The sequence below is a fragment of the Cheilinus undulatus genome, linkage group 2 (genome assembly GCF_018320785.1).
Source record: "Cheilinus undulatus linkage group 2, ASM1832078v1, whole genome shotgun sequence".
Classification (NCBI taxonomy): domain Eukaryota; kingdom Metazoa; phylum Chordata; class Actinopteri; order Labriformes; family Labridae; genus Cheilinus; species Cheilinus undulatus.
Window position 1 is genome coordinate 14,043,035 of NC_054866.1, and position 16,852 is coordinate 14,059,886.

Below are 16,852 nucleotides of genomic sequence, written 5' to 3' on the forward strand. Positions count from 1 at the left end.
AGAATTCTCTTTGCCTGACTCCAATGATCTCAGAGCAGACCTTAACAATATTATGCAGGCTATTCTTGTCCTTAATGGATAATCCAATGAACCAAGAAATAAAAGAAATGTTAAAAGGTTTTTAATAAAGGAACAACCAAAGTTATTAAAATCCTCTTGCTAACATTGAAAGAGTTCAGCTTCCTCATCAAATGAACATAAAACAGTAGCGCTGAAGAGACTGCCTCTAATCCTGCCATCAAATGTAAGATTAAGTAGATCAATAACTGGGCAGATGACCTAATTTTTTTTTTCACATTAATAATATGGTATCCTTTATCAGCCAGAACATCGCTCAGACTATGCTGCTTTTCATATTTGACTGTTAGCCATAATGTCATATCCATTTGGGGTAGACTTACCACAAGCTACCTCAGTGTGAAACAATGATATATGGTCATGTGGAAGACACAAGAAAGTGTATTATCAATATCAACCTTGTTTTAAGAATATCAGGATTTTTTCACAATCTTAAGTAACAGCACTAAATTACCCACAAACTAAGAGTGTCCCTGATTGGTGGGTGGCAAATTTCTGCTGTCGGCTGCTATGAATGAAGATCACTTTGGTGGAAAAAGTGGGCGCTAACTGTTGAATACTGTGACAGATGGCACAACTTACATGACTTAGCACCAAATCAGCCTGTAGATATTTAAAAAAAAATTAAAAAAAAAAAAAAAGCTCAATTTCAGCCAGCAGTTTCAACCTGTAGAGGACAGTCACTATACATATAATGCATTTCATTCAATCTCAGAACCTGGAAATTCCAAGTTGACGTTGTCAAAAATGCACCCTGAAGTCGTAATTTTGACTGACAGTCAGAGCAACCTCCAGTCAGGAGCTTGTAGCAAATGGAACACATTCAACTTAGGTGTGACTTCATTCCCAGCTCCCATATCGGACTCCCGAGATAAATGGGACACAGTAATTGTCGTCACCTGCAATTTCCACGTAGAACACTCTGCCCTTCGCAGTGCCACGGCTTTGCTTTGACAGGAGGAGAGTGACCTTACCCACTGGAAGCGTGTCGAGAGGGCCGTGCCGCTGCACGCAGCCCTGATCAGTGGGCAAAGATCACGGTAGAATTGCGAGTTCACCCAGGAATAGTGTGTCAACAGCAGACTATTTTACCTTTTGGGTTTAATTTATCATCCACTCCAGTATAAGTCCATGATATTATTGCTTCCACCATTGGGTGAGCACATTAAGAAGTTAAAAGGTTGCTTAAAGGATCTGTGGTTTTCTGTAAAATTCTTTGGATTAACGTTGTCAAAAGTTAACTTTTCCCCATCAATGGCGCCGTTGTAGCTCTGCATCCCACTGACCTCCCGGTGACATTCTGATGATTTACAATTAGGAGTCCGTGCATTGTGTTGTATTTTGAAAGAACCGGATATTCTACGCTTGTGACTTTCTGTTTGGAGCATTCTGATTGACAGGAATTGACGCGGTTTAGTAGCGGCCAGTGCTGAAAATAGACCTGCAACGTATTCCCAGCGAAGTGGAGCGGAATGGCGATTCAGGGGCAGTGGAACTGCTCTGACAGGGAGCGACTTGCTCTGCTGTACGATTCGCCGGAAGATCATGGTGCAGCAGCTGTATGTGGAAATTGGAGGTAACACAAAATGTAGACTTTAGATACTTTGTGCTAACATGACAAGATTTGGACCCTAATTGAAAAAAAGTGGTGTGAGGGTTTAGTTAATCCTTAAGCACAAAGGATTAACCTGTTACTCTTACAAATGATAGAGCCATTCCACGAGTAAGGTAGAATGGGAGCAATGACTTGAGGGTGACTGGATGAACATTCTGTCTTTCACATTCATTATGGGCAACATAACATATGAGGTGTCAAACCTAAGTCAACTGTTGATGATTCAACATTAGTATTTAAAGCAGCAATTCAAAATGGTCAAACCGATTGCACATTACTCCACAGTCTAAAAAACTTGTATCAACTGCAAAAGAAGCTCTTACTGTTTAGTTGTTTTTAACAGTTACAAACCAGATTTCAAGAGGTTGCACGAATGTAAATGTGTACCTGAAATTAGGTGCAGATGCCCACTCCAGAGCCAGGCATGCCAAGTCCACAGCCGCGTACACCAGTAGGAAGAAAATGGTCACAATACTGGCGATGGTGTTGAGTTTCCCAGAGAAGAGCACCAGCTGAAAAAAATAGGAAGGAGAGAAAAGGAAAGAAGGGTTAGACAGCAGAAAAGGAGGACAGTGGATTAACAGTTGGACAGTGAAGCGGAATTTTATAATCCCTGTTCCATGTAACCATTTAAACACACAGAAAAGATTAATCTAAAAATCTAGGACATGCAAGAAATTTTTGCTTGTGTTCTGAAATGTGTATTTTATCAGTAAAAGATATTTTATATATTTTTTCTTATTAAGTATTTCTAAATTTTGTATAAGACCAACTTTACATCCTTATTTCGGATTCTGATTTACAAACCAGGGTACAGTGCAAACTTTTACCCAGATCCAAAGTGAGACCAGTGATCAACTCCACTCCACAATCAGATTATGAATGCTAGACAACCAGTGTCATCCAGTATTTTTACAGATGAAAGTTTTGCAGTTGTATTCATTAAAATAAATGTGTTATTTACAGAAAAAAAAAAAAAAACATGAGGCTTTCTACCCAATGATCCCAGATAACAGAGCACCATCCCACTTTGGTCCCTGTAGACTTTCTGCTGTTAGATATGATTATGTGTCTGCTCTGTGCTCAAAGGTCACATTAAGAACAGATTTGACCAACATCAAGGGAGCACGACATTTTGAAATTAAATTGTTCTACATTTTCCTTGGGACCAGCGCAGACCACAGGTGTTCCTGTGGCTCTAGTTTGGGGGCAACGGATTGAGGCTGATGTTCAGTTCTAATTAAGATGGTATCGAGCCTGCTGCTGTGTGCCAGCTACAGCAGCTACATGGCAATGCAGTCCAGTCCAGCTTCATGGACAGTCGTCAGCAGCTGATTTGAAGGTAGGGGTGGAACACCTTATAATACAGACAGCACATGAATGTTTGAGATTCAGCTTCACCCTCTGACTGAGGAGTAGCCAGTAACCTCTGATCGAGGAGCGAGATGATGACCTCATTATAAGCACTGCTCGCTGCCAGGTGCTCTGACACCTGAATGTGTGAACAGGTCTGTGTGGAACTCACTGCAAGTTATTACGGACCTGAGAGCCAAAAATGAGGGCAAGACGAGCCTGCATTGCATTTTGCAATTACAGCCACAAGGGGTGGTGTCAAAGAGGCTTTTTGTTTATGTCATCAAGCAACATATGTCCACCAAATCTTACACATGTAGTTAAAAACAACTCTAACGGGACCCCTTTAGAAAATTTCAAGAGTGCTATAGACATACTTTGCTTCACTCCAGCATGACACCTTTAGAATATTAATTTTTTTTTTGATATTTCAAGTGAGATCTCAGGCAAAATTTGTAATTTAAGGACATAAAAGAAAGAAAAAGACAGAAAGACAGAAGAATAAACAAATAAACTGCAAAGTTGTTGAAGGGAAATCACTAATGCATATGCATTATGGCAAATAGCATATGACTCCCTTACATTTCCCTCTGTCAGGTTATCGTGGTCTAACTCATTTGCTCAAGGACTGCTGCTCAACTTCTTTAGTTAAAGACAAAACTAGGTCTTGCAATAGTTTTGGCAGATTGGGTAGGCCTAGTGATTAAAACATATCAAAACACTGACAAAGTCAGTATGAGTGTGGCCATAATCAAGTAAAATGAGCATTCTGGAATTACATTGCTGTTTTGTGTAAAACATTTAGATTTCCTGAACTTGAATTCTAAACAGTTAGGACGTTGTGTAAAATGTAAATCAAAATGCAGTCATTTGTAAATCAATTTCAACCAACATTTAATCTCATTCAACACAAACTCTAGATACTTAATGTTCAATGTGATAAACTATTGTTTTTGGAAATATACACACATTCTAAACACATTCAGCAACATGTTCAGAAAAAGGTGGGTCAGGAGCATGTTTGCCTCTGTGTTGCATCATCTTTTCTTCTAACACACTCTGTTGTGGGACTGAAGACACTAATAATGAAGTTTTGAAAGGGGAATTAAGTTGCTCAACAATGTGAGTGTTCTATTGCTGATTTTGCACTCCATGATGGGCCATACATTTTCAATGGGAAACAGCTCTGGACTACATGCAGGCCAGTCTAGTACCTGCACTCTTTTCCTGTGCAGCCATGCTGTTGTAACTCATGCAGAATGTGGCTTGGCATTGCCTTACTGAAATAAGCAGGGAGGTCCTTGATAAAAGTGTCAGCTGGATGGAGGGATATGTTGCTCCAGAACCAGTCTGTACCTCTCAGAATCAATGGTGCCTCCATAGAGGTGCAAGGAACTCATGCCATGGGCACTATTACACCCCCATATCATCACAGATGCTGGGTTAGGAATTTTGCTGGGTTTTGAACCAGGACTCTTCCGAGAACCAGTTGTCCAGCCAAACAATGGCAGAGTGGCTAGATGGAAGCCTATCGTAATAGTTAAAAACATGAATGCTCACTTGGAGTTTGCAAAAAACTCCACACGAAAGCTCAGATCAGTGGAGGGCTGCATTATCCTCCTGGAACTTTGTCCCAGCTCAACACAGGATCTCTGGAGCCCATTCAGAGAGAAAAAATCAGGCTCTTGGTCACCTCTCGTACTTAGGCTCTGAGTTTGGCCAGGCGACCAGCTGTTGGAAGAGTCCTGATTGTGTAAAACTTCTTCCATTTGAGAATTATGGAGGCCACTGTGCTCTTGCGAACCTTCATTGTAGCAGAACGTTATTGTAGCCTTCCCAAGATCTATGCCTTGCAACAATCCTGTCTCTAAGCTCTGCAGGCAGTCCTTTTGACCTCATTGCTTGGATGTTTGCTCTGATATGCACTGTCAGCTGTATGGCCTTCTATAGAGAGGTGTGTGCCATTACAAATCTTTGTCCAATTGTCCCACAGTCAAGGTGTAGAAACATGTCAGCAACAATCCAGAGAAATGGGAGGCACCTGTACTTTTGCAAAGGGTCTGAATACTCACATCACTGTGATTTCCAGTTTTTATTTTTCATACATCTACAAAAATGTTGAAAATTCTTTATCCATTTTGTCATCATGGGGTACTTAGTGGAGATTAATGAAAACAACTAGTTTAAATGATTGTATCAGGCTGCAACATAAAAAATTTCAAAAAAAGAGAAAAGGGGGTTCTAAATGGCTTTCACTTTGTACAGTAGATCCCAAACGTACATCTGTAGATGTAGGGACGTACTGGGTTAATTGAGTAGGTTTTTTTTAAGTGTATCTTAGCCTAGGCTGTGGTATCTACCATAGAATGATGTTCAAGTTTAGTGTAGTGCTGCCTGAGGGATTGAAGGTCAAGGACATTCAATGTTGGATTTCAGCCTTGCAGAGATTTCTCCGGATTCTCTGGATCTTTTGTGGTATTGTAAGGCATGGTAAGACAATAAAGGGGGAAATCTCTATACTCCCCACAATTGTATGTTGAAGAATGTTGTGCATAAACTGTTGGACATTTTGCCCATGTGGCCTATCACAACGTGGAAAACCTCACACCTTTGTTGTTTTGGTGATTATATATGACTGAGGTTTCAGGAGTGCTCTTTGTGTACCAAGTCATGGCTATAACTTGTTTCCAGTTAACGTACTAAGTTGTACAATGTTTTAGGTGTTTTTTTCAAGTCTTTACCATCCCCCTTTTTTTAAGTGTGTGTTGAGGATTACAGATTCAGAAGAGGACAAAACATTAAATATCTTGTCTTTATGCTGCTTTCAGTTGAACATTTGCATAACACTGCACTCTGTTTTGATTCACAAGCCGCGTTTCCATTACCCTTAGAAATGTGCAAAATCTAAATAGCACAATAAAAAACTGGTAATGGAAACACTGAATTTCTAAAAACCTCTATATATTGCTAAAAAGTTTTAACACTCTCAAGAGGAAGTTTTACAGACGTTTCAATATAGAAATATATATCAGAAGTGCAATAGACACACTTTCTGCACTTACAAGTCACAGGACGTAACGTTTGGTGTCACGTGACCAGTTCATCCTGAGACAACATGTACAAAAGAAGACCGAGACTTTTCTTAACATCATACTTATACCCTTATATGTAGCTTTTGCCATACATATGCACATTGCCTCTGAACTATCATCCTTTGCCTTTGTCTTTTGTTCACAATAATCAAAGCAAACACTGTAGATGGAATCATAACCGTACCAACAAGCAACAGGTTTTGAGCGTCCAGCTTCCTTGCAGCGGAGTCTCGCCAGATAAGATTTTACAAGAATCGTGAGGTTCGTGTCTAAAACTCCCTTCAATGGAAACACATTCAACGTGCAATTGAACTTAATCGACATTGAAGAAATATCACTTTGATTTTGTGAAACATGGTAATGGAAGCACAGCTACATTTTGCACTCTTTGAAGCATGTGATTGGCTGAGTAGATGTTTGTGGATGTGAGCAGTTGAACAGGTATACCTAATGACATGGTGAGTGTACATCCAAGAAATGACTGCCCTAGTTCTGCAGAAGAGCATTGGTTAAATTAACTGCACCTGAATGAGATAAAGTTATCCTCACACGACAGTATGTTTATCCACAGATCGCCATGGAGTTTCGGCAACTATTCATTCAGCTAATCTTTTATGGACTTGTTCAAAGGTATGAGTACTTTGAGGTAAAAAAACAATGGGAAAAGTCTAATTAACCATTTTCAGCTTCACATGTACCACATCTTTTTACTTTGGTTGAGGAACACAAAGAGTGTTTCATCAACATCATTAAGCGTGCCTACTTTATCCATCTGCAAGCTGCTGGAGCGGCACAAAACAATGATGGAAGTACTGCACTGTACTTGCAGATAACCACACAACATAGCCTGTCTATCCAAGTATTGTGTTGTTTTTTGGATCACAGAAGAACTCAGTACAAACTGTGGAGGTGGATTAAGTCACAACTCTGTGATCACCCCCTTTGTGACCATGAACCAGAAGTAAACTGAAGGGGAGAGATACAGGAGAGAAGATAATGATGGAGGATTAAGATTAATGCTGGCACATTATTGACAGATCGTGAGAAACAGAGAGAAAATGATGAGCTGACAGAGCAATGAGGGCGGAGAAGAGTGACAGAAAAGTGAGAAAGGTGAGATGAGAGATAGAAAAGATGAGATGCATAAGAAAGGAGGAAAAAAAGAAGAGTGAAAAAGAGAAGGAGAGAATCTCTGACCTCTGGCAGTCAAAGTCAGTGGGTTTCTCTGCTGCGCTCCACTGGGAGTCTGTTTGACCAGGGCATTAATTAGCCATTAACTCTGACACAGGCCAACATGGACAACTGCTGTCATAGCATACAGACTGTGTGTGCATGAGAAGAGTGTGTGTGTGTGGTTAAGCTTGTCCAGCCATGCACATAATAAAACACTCTACTGGGTGTGTTTTTGTGTGGAATTTGAAAACTGACGTAGTGGAAAGAAGTTTGCATAAATTTACATAAATTTCACAGGAAACAGTGGTCACATAAAGACATTTTTATTGAATAAAAATAGGTGGAAATGGCTAAGTAATGCTTTTCTGCTGGAAAACAAATGATTTCTAGAAGGTTAAAGGCCCCATAATAAGTGCCCTATTTTCTTTAAATCCCAAGCTTTATTATCCCTTTCATCATACCCAGGTAAAGCCACTGAAACATCTCTCTGCAATGTAAAATACAGTTTAGAGTAAATCCACCGCTGCTCCTTAATGCCTCATTTCAGTTTAAAAAACTCAGACAACTAAGTGGACAAATCAAAAGTCATCTGCACTTGGTGTGATCAAACATTTACCTTTTTACTGCTCCTTATTTCCTTTTCAGTTCCTTTTTCTGTGCTTACATTTATACCATATGCTCCGATCCACCTGAAGTTCCATTTTTCTCTTCCAAAATAAAAGCAGGTCTGTACCAAGAGGAAGTCAATCACACTTCAGGCAGCGCTAGAGTCCAAAATAAAACAAAGACATTCGGAAATGCAAAAAGTGGTATTCTGTAATATGACAAAAAGGTGAGATCAGTCATGATTAACTATAGATATTTATTTTAGTTATCTATAGATAACTATAGATGTTTATATTAACTGGGATGAAAAAAGATGTAATGGTTTGACAGCCCTAGTTCAAAGGTAGATAACAATGGCCATAAATTTATTTTTTTAAATTCCTGAAACTGTTTTTTTTTTTTAGATTATCTTAAGCGCCAGCATTTCCAAGTGAATTCTAGCTATTACCGATATCGATGTATACAATATTTCCCCCATCACTTTAAAGAACACCAAGTCTGTCTTACAATCTAACGCTAGTTGAGACAAACTATTTGTTTTATAAACTGATACAAAACACGACAAGTAATAGTTTATTCTGTAAAAAATGATAAATAAATGTAATAAAATCTGCTCATAGCTCAACACTCACTGTGGAAGCGTGTGAAGTCACACAACCACAATATCAAAATAGCCAGAAATTCGTCGGACCAGATGGGAGCAGCTACTTGGACCATGGTTGGCCGTCATGTCCCCCTGTACAATGTATGACAAACAGTCAGACTGAATGGGGTGGTTTTCTTCTCTGCACTTGTGCTGTATCATCAAAAGGACCTGTGCTATCCAAGCAAACAGGGGCAACTGTAGTGTGCCATTTGAGTAATGTGTCCCTTGAGAGTTGTTGTAGCTGTCACAAGGCAGATATTGTTGCTGTTATCCAGCTTGCAGTGCTAATAAAACCAAAGCTTTGGCTGGACAAGTTAGACCCCTTTTTAGCATTTAATACTTTAATTCTCATTGTTTACTAACAACAATATTCAGTGTGACAAACACAAAAAGTTCTGTTGCACATGTAATGCTATAGTTTAGCTGTTATAGTATAAAACAGCATATTCACATGGCATGAGTGATGAAACATTACTTGAATAATGTCAGCTACATTAGCTCAAAACCCTCCCTACTTCTAACACAATTAAATTCATTTTCCTTCTCTATAGATTCTAGATTCAAATTCAGCTTAAACACACAATACTTTTTAGTTGGTTTTGGTTATTGTTTGTTTTCAACCCTATCTCCACATGACCCCGTCTTAACACAAGTGTGATAAAGGAAAGCTTTGGCTTGTGCTTTGACCATCTTCCCATGCCCTTATTTCCAGTCCTGTGGTGTGTGCAAGATTACAATCAGACTTTTGTCATCAGTGAATCATTCAAATGGCGGAGAAAGAGAAAGACGACGAGAGAGTCAATGATCTCTGATGGTGACTGCAGGGCAGCTAATGATTTTCCATCTAATTGCTCCTCCTCACAACTAAAGAGTAGCAAGGGAAGAAGATGACGAGAGAAGGACAGGATGAAAAGAAGAGAGCAAATAATGACAAGGCATTCAGCCCTTTACACTCACCTCTAATAATGATGGGATAGTCAGGTCTATTTACTCCTAAGATCATTCTGCTCTTTGCCTGGCCTGCCTCATCCTGCTCTTCTCTGCCAATATTCTCTTCTCTATATTGACTTCTCTCCAACAGGTATACGATACAACAAAAAAAAAAAACTTTCTTTGGTGCCCCGATGGGTACTTGTTTGTTTTTATAATAATGTTTGTGCTCTCTTTACATTTAATCTGACCTCGATATTGGCAATCTTAGGGATATAATACAGCCTTCCTCCCCTCTTCAAACCATTAAGGTATTCCTACAAACAGGAATAACCGTCTCACCTCCAACATGTTTTAACTTTGATTTAAATATGAACTTTGACATGTACTCACCAGCTACTTCATTAGGTCCATATGTGCAGCTGCTCATCAACACAAATATCTAATCAGTCAATTACTTGGCAGCAAACAGTGCATTTAGACATGTAAACATGGTTGAAATTATGTTCTGAGGTTAAGAATTAGAATTAGGAAAAAGGGGATTTTAGTGGCTTTGAATATACAATGGTTGGCAAGAGAAAGTTTGGGTCAAATGCCTCCTTTACAATAAGAAAGGAATCATCAGAAAAGTATTTTCCACAACATTATGCTATCACAGTGAAGTTAACCTTTTGCCTTTTCAAGTCATGAACTTCTCATTCCCACAAAGGATGTTGTTTGGTCCATCTTCTGGTTTGCATTGATGCAGACTGAGCAGTCACAGGAGACCCAGACGTCAAACTGCCCAAACTGAACTAGTTTCTTCTCTTCATGATGAATCAGGCTTGTTTGGAGGAAGAATTCCATTGAGTTAAACAGAGGCCTTTCTGATCTTTCTGCCTGAGGAGAGTTTCTATAAAAAGACTTCACTCACCAAACAACAAGAGCTCAGGCTTATTTTGTCCCACCATGCCAACCTTCTATTACCACAGAAATGAAAGTAACTTATTTGAAGCTTCTTTTTATTCTTATTTTACTGGGCTTTTATTGTCTCCATGGCTCTGCAGGAATTTATCCTGATGTAATGGTTTTTACAAATTATTTTTTTACATTTATGTATTTATACTTCTGCCCTAAGTCTGCGCTCTCCCTGAAGCACTAATACTGCTTTTTAGTATTTGATGAGGCTTTGTTCACTTATATACGCCATAATTTTCTGAGTTCTACAGTAGCTTTTGCACTAGTTCTGTTGTTCTGTCATTTATTGTTTTGCCAATGTAGCAACAACCTCATTATTTATCACTGCAGAGTGTATTTTAGTCAATTGTCCATTTTAGTAGGAGATGACTACTTCTCTATACCAACATTACTTTGTCGTTGGTTTCTTTTATCATAAATGCTGGTACCCGGTAGTGCATTATTGTTGCGATACTGATCACAAACTACGAGACAGTCTGACACTGTCGCACAGACCTCGTGAGGGGTACCAGAATGTGTGTGGTTTAAAAGTTAAAGTGCTTAGAATCTGGTTACTTTACACATTTCTTTCTATTTTTACTCTCTCCTGAATCTGTTTCTGTTTTTGCTTGCCAATTATTATACAACTGTCAACCTCTCTTAATAGTTATTGTATTTGGTATTGATTTGCACATCCTTCTTTCATTCACAATAAAGTTAAACAATAAAAAGGAGCCAATCTCAGAGTGACTGCTGACAGCAGTTCTACTATTAGTTCTATTAGTTCTTTGGGTGAGGGGTGGGTGGTGGTTTAAGAGGAACCTGAAGCATAGAATCAGTGCCTTAAAAAATAAAACCAGAGGGAGAGACAATCAAAATAATATAAAATCAATACAAGCTACATATCTGATCTTCCTGTAGGGATTTGGTAACATACAGTCATGGACGAAAGTATCGGCACCCCTGGAATTTTTCCAGAAAATACATCATTTCTCCCAGAAATTGTTGCAATTACAAATGTTTTTGGTACATGTGTTTATTGCCTGTATGTGCATTGGAGCAACACAAAAAATCTGAAGAAAAAAGACAAAATGGACATAATTTTACACAAAACTCAAAAAATGGGTCGGACAAAATTACTGGCACCCTTAACTTATTATTCGGTTGCACACCCTTGGAAAAAAAACAACTGGAACCAATCATTTCCTATAACCATCGACAAGCTTCTTACACCTCTCAACTGGATTTTGGGACCACTCTTCTTTTGCAAACTGCTCCAGGTCTCTCAGATTTGAAGGGTGCTTCTTGCAACAGCAATTTTAAGATCTCTTCATAGGTGTTCAGTAGGATTTAGATCCGGACTCATTGCTGGACACTTCAGAACTCTACAGCGCTTTGTCTCCAACCATTCCTTGGTGCTTTTGCGGTATGTTTGGGGTCATTGTCCTGCTGGAACACCCATGACCTCTGACGCAGACCCAGCTTTCTGACACTAAGCCCTACATTGCGACCCAAAATTTTATGATAGTCTCAGATTTCATGATTCATTGCACACAGTCAAGACACCCAGTGCCAGAGGCAGCAAAATAACCCCAAAACATCTTTGAACCTCCACCATGTTTGACTGTAGGTACTGTGTTCTTTTCTTTGTAGGCCTCATTCTGTTTCCTGTAACAGTAGAATGACGTGCTTTTCCAAAAAGCTCTACCTTAGTCTCATCTGTCCACAAAATGTTCTCCCAGAAGGACTGAAGCTTACTCAGGTACATTTTTGCAAACTCCAGTCTGGCATTTTTATGTCTGTCAGCAGTGGGGTTCTCCTCGGTCTCCTGCCATAGCACTTCATCTTATTCAGAAGACGACATATGGTCCAAGCTGACACTTTTGCACCCTGAGTCTGCAGGACAGCCAGAATTTGTGTGGAAGTTGACTGAGGATGTTTATCCACCATTCCAACTATCCTGCATTGCATTCTTTTGTCAAATTTTCTCTTCCGTCCACGTCCAGGGAGATTAGCCACAATTCCATGGGTTATAAACTTCTTGATCATATTACACACAGTGGACAAAGGAATTTCAAGATCTTTAGAGATGGTCTTGAAACTTTGAGATTGTTCATATTTTTCCACAATTTAGCTTCTTAAGTCAGACAGTTCTTGGCTCTTCTTTCTCTTCTCCATGCTTGGTGTGACACACTCAGGCACACGACACAAAGGTTGAGTCAAATTTTACACATTCTAACTGGCTTCAGGTGTGATTTCTAGATTGCCAGCACCTGTTACTGCCACAGGTGAGTTTAAATGAGCATCACATGCTTGAAATAAAATGATTTATCCACAGTTTTAAAAGGGTGCCATTAATTTTGTCTGACTTTCGTCCATGACTGTATCAGCTCTAAGTGCTCTTATGGCACTGTTGTCATAGGTCCAAGGCAACCGAAGAATGACTGCATGACTTACCTATCTCTCTAATCTACAAACCAGTGTGTAGGAATATACAATGATTTTTTTCAAATGTTCAAATAGACATTATTTCATTAAATATCTAGGACTTCATTACACTGTTATCTCATTCTCAAGCTATATTTTTTCATTAGTTTTACCAGCCCCAGAGGTGGCTAGAGCTCATCTAAAAGCTGTTTGCTAACAGTCATTAAAAACAAAAAGAAGACCATAATGTCCAGTGACATTAAGGTACTTAGAAACTATCATTGCTTTCTTTAACTTTGAAATGATCTATTGATCTAATGACTTACTGAAAATGTTATGTAAATGTTTTGTTTAATGATCTATTAAATAAGTATTGTCAAGGGAAGTATACTATAACTTGATTTAAAATTGGAACAATGCTATGGTAATGCAGAGTCGGCGGTATTGCAGATATTGTACCAGACCGTTGCAGTGAAGAGGTAGCTGAGCCGGAGGGTAAAGTTCTCAATTTACCATTTGATCTTTATTCCAGACATCACCTATTGTCAGGAGCTTTGGGTAATGACCAAAAGAATATGATCGCAGGTCCAAGCAGTCCATATGACATGGAGTGTCTGGGCTCAGCCTTAGAGATAGGGGGAGAAGCCCGGATTACCGGAGGGAGCTGTGTGTCAGCATTGAGCTAACAAACTCAGATACATCCTGGTCAATCCCTTATGATTTTTGACTTTCTTTTCAATAACTGAAACACACATCCCCACCAGTGTGCAGCGACACTCTTGACTTTTGCATGACTGAAGTCTTCTACAGGCTAAAACTATCCTCGGCATTGCTGAGCTTATTATTTATAAAGACCTGACATTATATTTCATGACTGATTGTTTTTTTTTTAAATCTAGTGTACAATTGTATCTTTGAAGTTGTTTCTCAAGTTTTTATCAACACATTTACTGAGATCTTCTTTTTACCTAGCAATAAATATTTTTATTGAGTATCACACATCTTATTTAAAGATTTGTTATTTTTATGTATTTGTGTATTTCCACTTACTTGCACAAGGAACCAGGAGATGAGCACTGAAACCCAGGGGTTACCACTGTGGGACGTCTTCTTAGCAGGAGATAGCACCTTACCTGCAGGGGTTAAAAACGGATTCTTAAAACTATTAAATCCTTTAACTAGGAGAGAACTGCTGGCATGAAAATCATCCTCATGAGCATTGTCCTTAAAAGTAGATGCCAGCAAGACACTAGAGGCATTTCATGGAAAAGCCTGGAATTTTCCACCATCCATGAGTTAAATGGGAACTTCTCTGCACAGCATGTTGGAGTACAATATCACAAGGTATTTCTACTGTGACTGGAAAATTCTATGCAACATTTGAATGATGTACAAGAAATAACAGGTGAAGGACTCTAACAGCTTGTCTATACACAAGCTGATACTTGCTCAGTTTAATATGAGCTCCTACTTTAACCCCTTCTCCTCTTTTATTACTAATGGTTGTTCCTTATTGATGTTTGACACTCAACATTTCCAGGTTATTTCCTTGTATTATGTAATATGTAGTTACTTCTGGCATGCGTGGTCTAGTGATTACTTCTAGCAGGTGTTCTGCCAAAAGGATGCTTTCTTAGTGATTTCATATTAAGTAATAAGAAACCAAAGAATGAAGACCTGCAGTGTTACAGTAGTAAACCAAATCTACTCCTACTCCAGCTCCATCCTCCATGATTTGGGCTGGGTATTTTCCACTGCTTCATGTCAAAATAAACATGATGGTACAGAGACCATGATACAGGTACTGTTCTTTATTTAGAGACTGAGAAAAAAGGCATAATTTTAAGGATCTATCCTTAAAACATTTTCATTCAGATCTTTCAAATTCAGTATTTGAAATAGCCCTCCCTGTTGCCTCTTGTTGTCTTTTGGTACAATATTATTTTGTTGTCACTATAAGCCCACTTGTGTCAGCAAACAATGTCTTTTTATTTTACCTCTGCATTTAACATAGGCATCGTATTTTCAGTAACAAGCTAATGTGAGGATTTACCTGCATTACTTGCAGTTCATAAGCAGCTGTCTGGAGCCGTAGTTATCAGCTACACTGTACAGGCTTACATCTTTACAGTTAAATATAAAAGTTCAGCCTGTGATCTTCTGATCTCCTTGAGTGGTCAGTACATGTTGGGATGGCACAAACCAACCTGGTGTAGCAAGTCAAGCTGTTCTCAATAACTGCTTATTGGCCTGGTGTTATGTGTAGATGTATTTAATCTTATATATTGTATTTTGTCTTTATCTTGTTTTTGAACAGCTTGCATATTGCAAGAGTAAATTTTGACAACTATTTTAAACTGAGTTTTAGTCTTTAGATAAGAACCATTAGTTTTTGTCAAATTTGTGCCCGCTTTTAACCTTTCATAGTTTAACTCTAGTTGTAGCCAGCGAAAACTTAAAAATATTTTTGTTCAGTTTAAGTCATTTTAAACTCTTTACATTTGAGTCTTTACCATCAGTCACAACGTTCATTCTCTTTGAAATATGTACTTCATAGTGTAGAAGAAACCCAACATATACAGTTTCTTTGCTTCCTACTGTATCTTACTGGCAGCCGACAGACTTTCTCAACCATGCTACCCACAGCTTGTTTTGATCTGAGGCCTGTGCAGCATCCTGCATTTTACTGTATTGTGCCACATGTTGCTAACTACACTGATAGTGTCTTTTAGGAACAGCGAGGTTTAGCACTATTTTGGTCTAGAAAATGGGGATAAAGTTCCACAGGCTGTGTCAGGTTCTAGTTCCTCATAAACCAGGTCACTTCCCAGTCAGGGCCTTTCTGTGCGGAGTTTGCATGCTCTCCCCGTGCATGTGTGGGTTCTCTCTGGGTACTCTGGCTTCCTCCCACCACCAAAGACATGCCCGTTAGGTTAACTGATCACTTTAAATTGGCCGTAGGTGTGAATGTGAGCATGCCTAGTTGTCTGTCTCCATATGTCAGCCATGTGATTGACTGGATACCAGTCCAGGGTGTGGTAATCGCCAAATCACAGCTAGGATAGGCAAGTTTAGGAGTATCAGTAAAAGTACTTTATCTGATGGACCATTCATACACACGGAACCGGCATTTTGGGAGCGTTTTTTTAAACCAGGTCCCATATTGAACAAATCTGTACACGCTTCCTTCTTCATCTCCATGTGTACAACCAAGTGCATCTTTCTTGAAATGATTATGTCATAGCCCCCCTAACATGCATGTGCAAGCCCAGCCAACAACGATACTCACGGAAAGGTTTTGGGTGTGCTTGCTTAACAATCTTCTCTGTTTCTGGTGCATTTTTGTTGATTTTTTGAGTAAATGCCTAATTTGAACTTTCAGAAACTTTAAGCAAAGTGTTTTGAAATAATAAAATATCAAAGTAAACATCCTTGTTAATGAATTAACTGTTAACAGATTTAAATTTTTAATTAGCTGTTTCCACCTCTTCTGTTGTTAGTGTTGGCTTTTATGAAAGGACAAAGTAAAAACATGAGGGAAAAAATAATTTAATGATTGTCATTGCTTAAAAATTCAAGGGGAAGTTGAAAAAGTTTCATCTCAGGAACATAAATAAAAAATATATATAAAAATCTCTAGTACTGTGGTTCTTAATTTCTCAAATTCATGTAGTTTCCCATAAAGCAACACTACAGCGTTGAAACACTGCTGCTTGATGAGATTTAGACTGCAGATGCCACTTTCTAATGTAAGTGACATTTAAACAAATTTCTGTGTAATTAGCTACGTGTCTATTCAGAAGGAGAGGCGAAGTGTGGGGGCAGCAAAACAGCGAGTTAGACGAACTAAGCTGACACTAAACTTTATCTAATATATATGCCTGTATGGTTTACTGAGGAGCAATTTACATAGCATCTCTCACTTTATTTAGATATGACATTTCATCATGACATTTATACTGAATGCCGTGGCAGCTCTGTACAGGTGAGGGCACA

General features: G+C 38.9%; 1 protein-coding gene across 1 annotated transcript in view; it reads right to left on the bottom strand.

The window, feature by feature from the left end:
• Positions 1 to 16,852, bottom strand: part of zgc:153039 (uncharacterized protein LOC767698 homolog) — a 109,254-nt gene that overhangs the window by 35,521 nt on the left and 56,881 nt on the right. Inside the window, exons 8-9 of the mRNA XM_041796024.1 lie at positions 13,907 to 13,989; positions 2,081 to 2,205 (exon numbers count right to left, since the gene is read on the bottom strand). Of these exons, the coding sequence (XP_041651958.1) occupies positions 2,081 to 2,205; positions 13,907 to 13,989 (208 nt within the window). The remainder of the gene's footprint in view (positions 1 to 2,080; positions 2,206 to 13,906; positions 13,990 to 16,852) is intronic.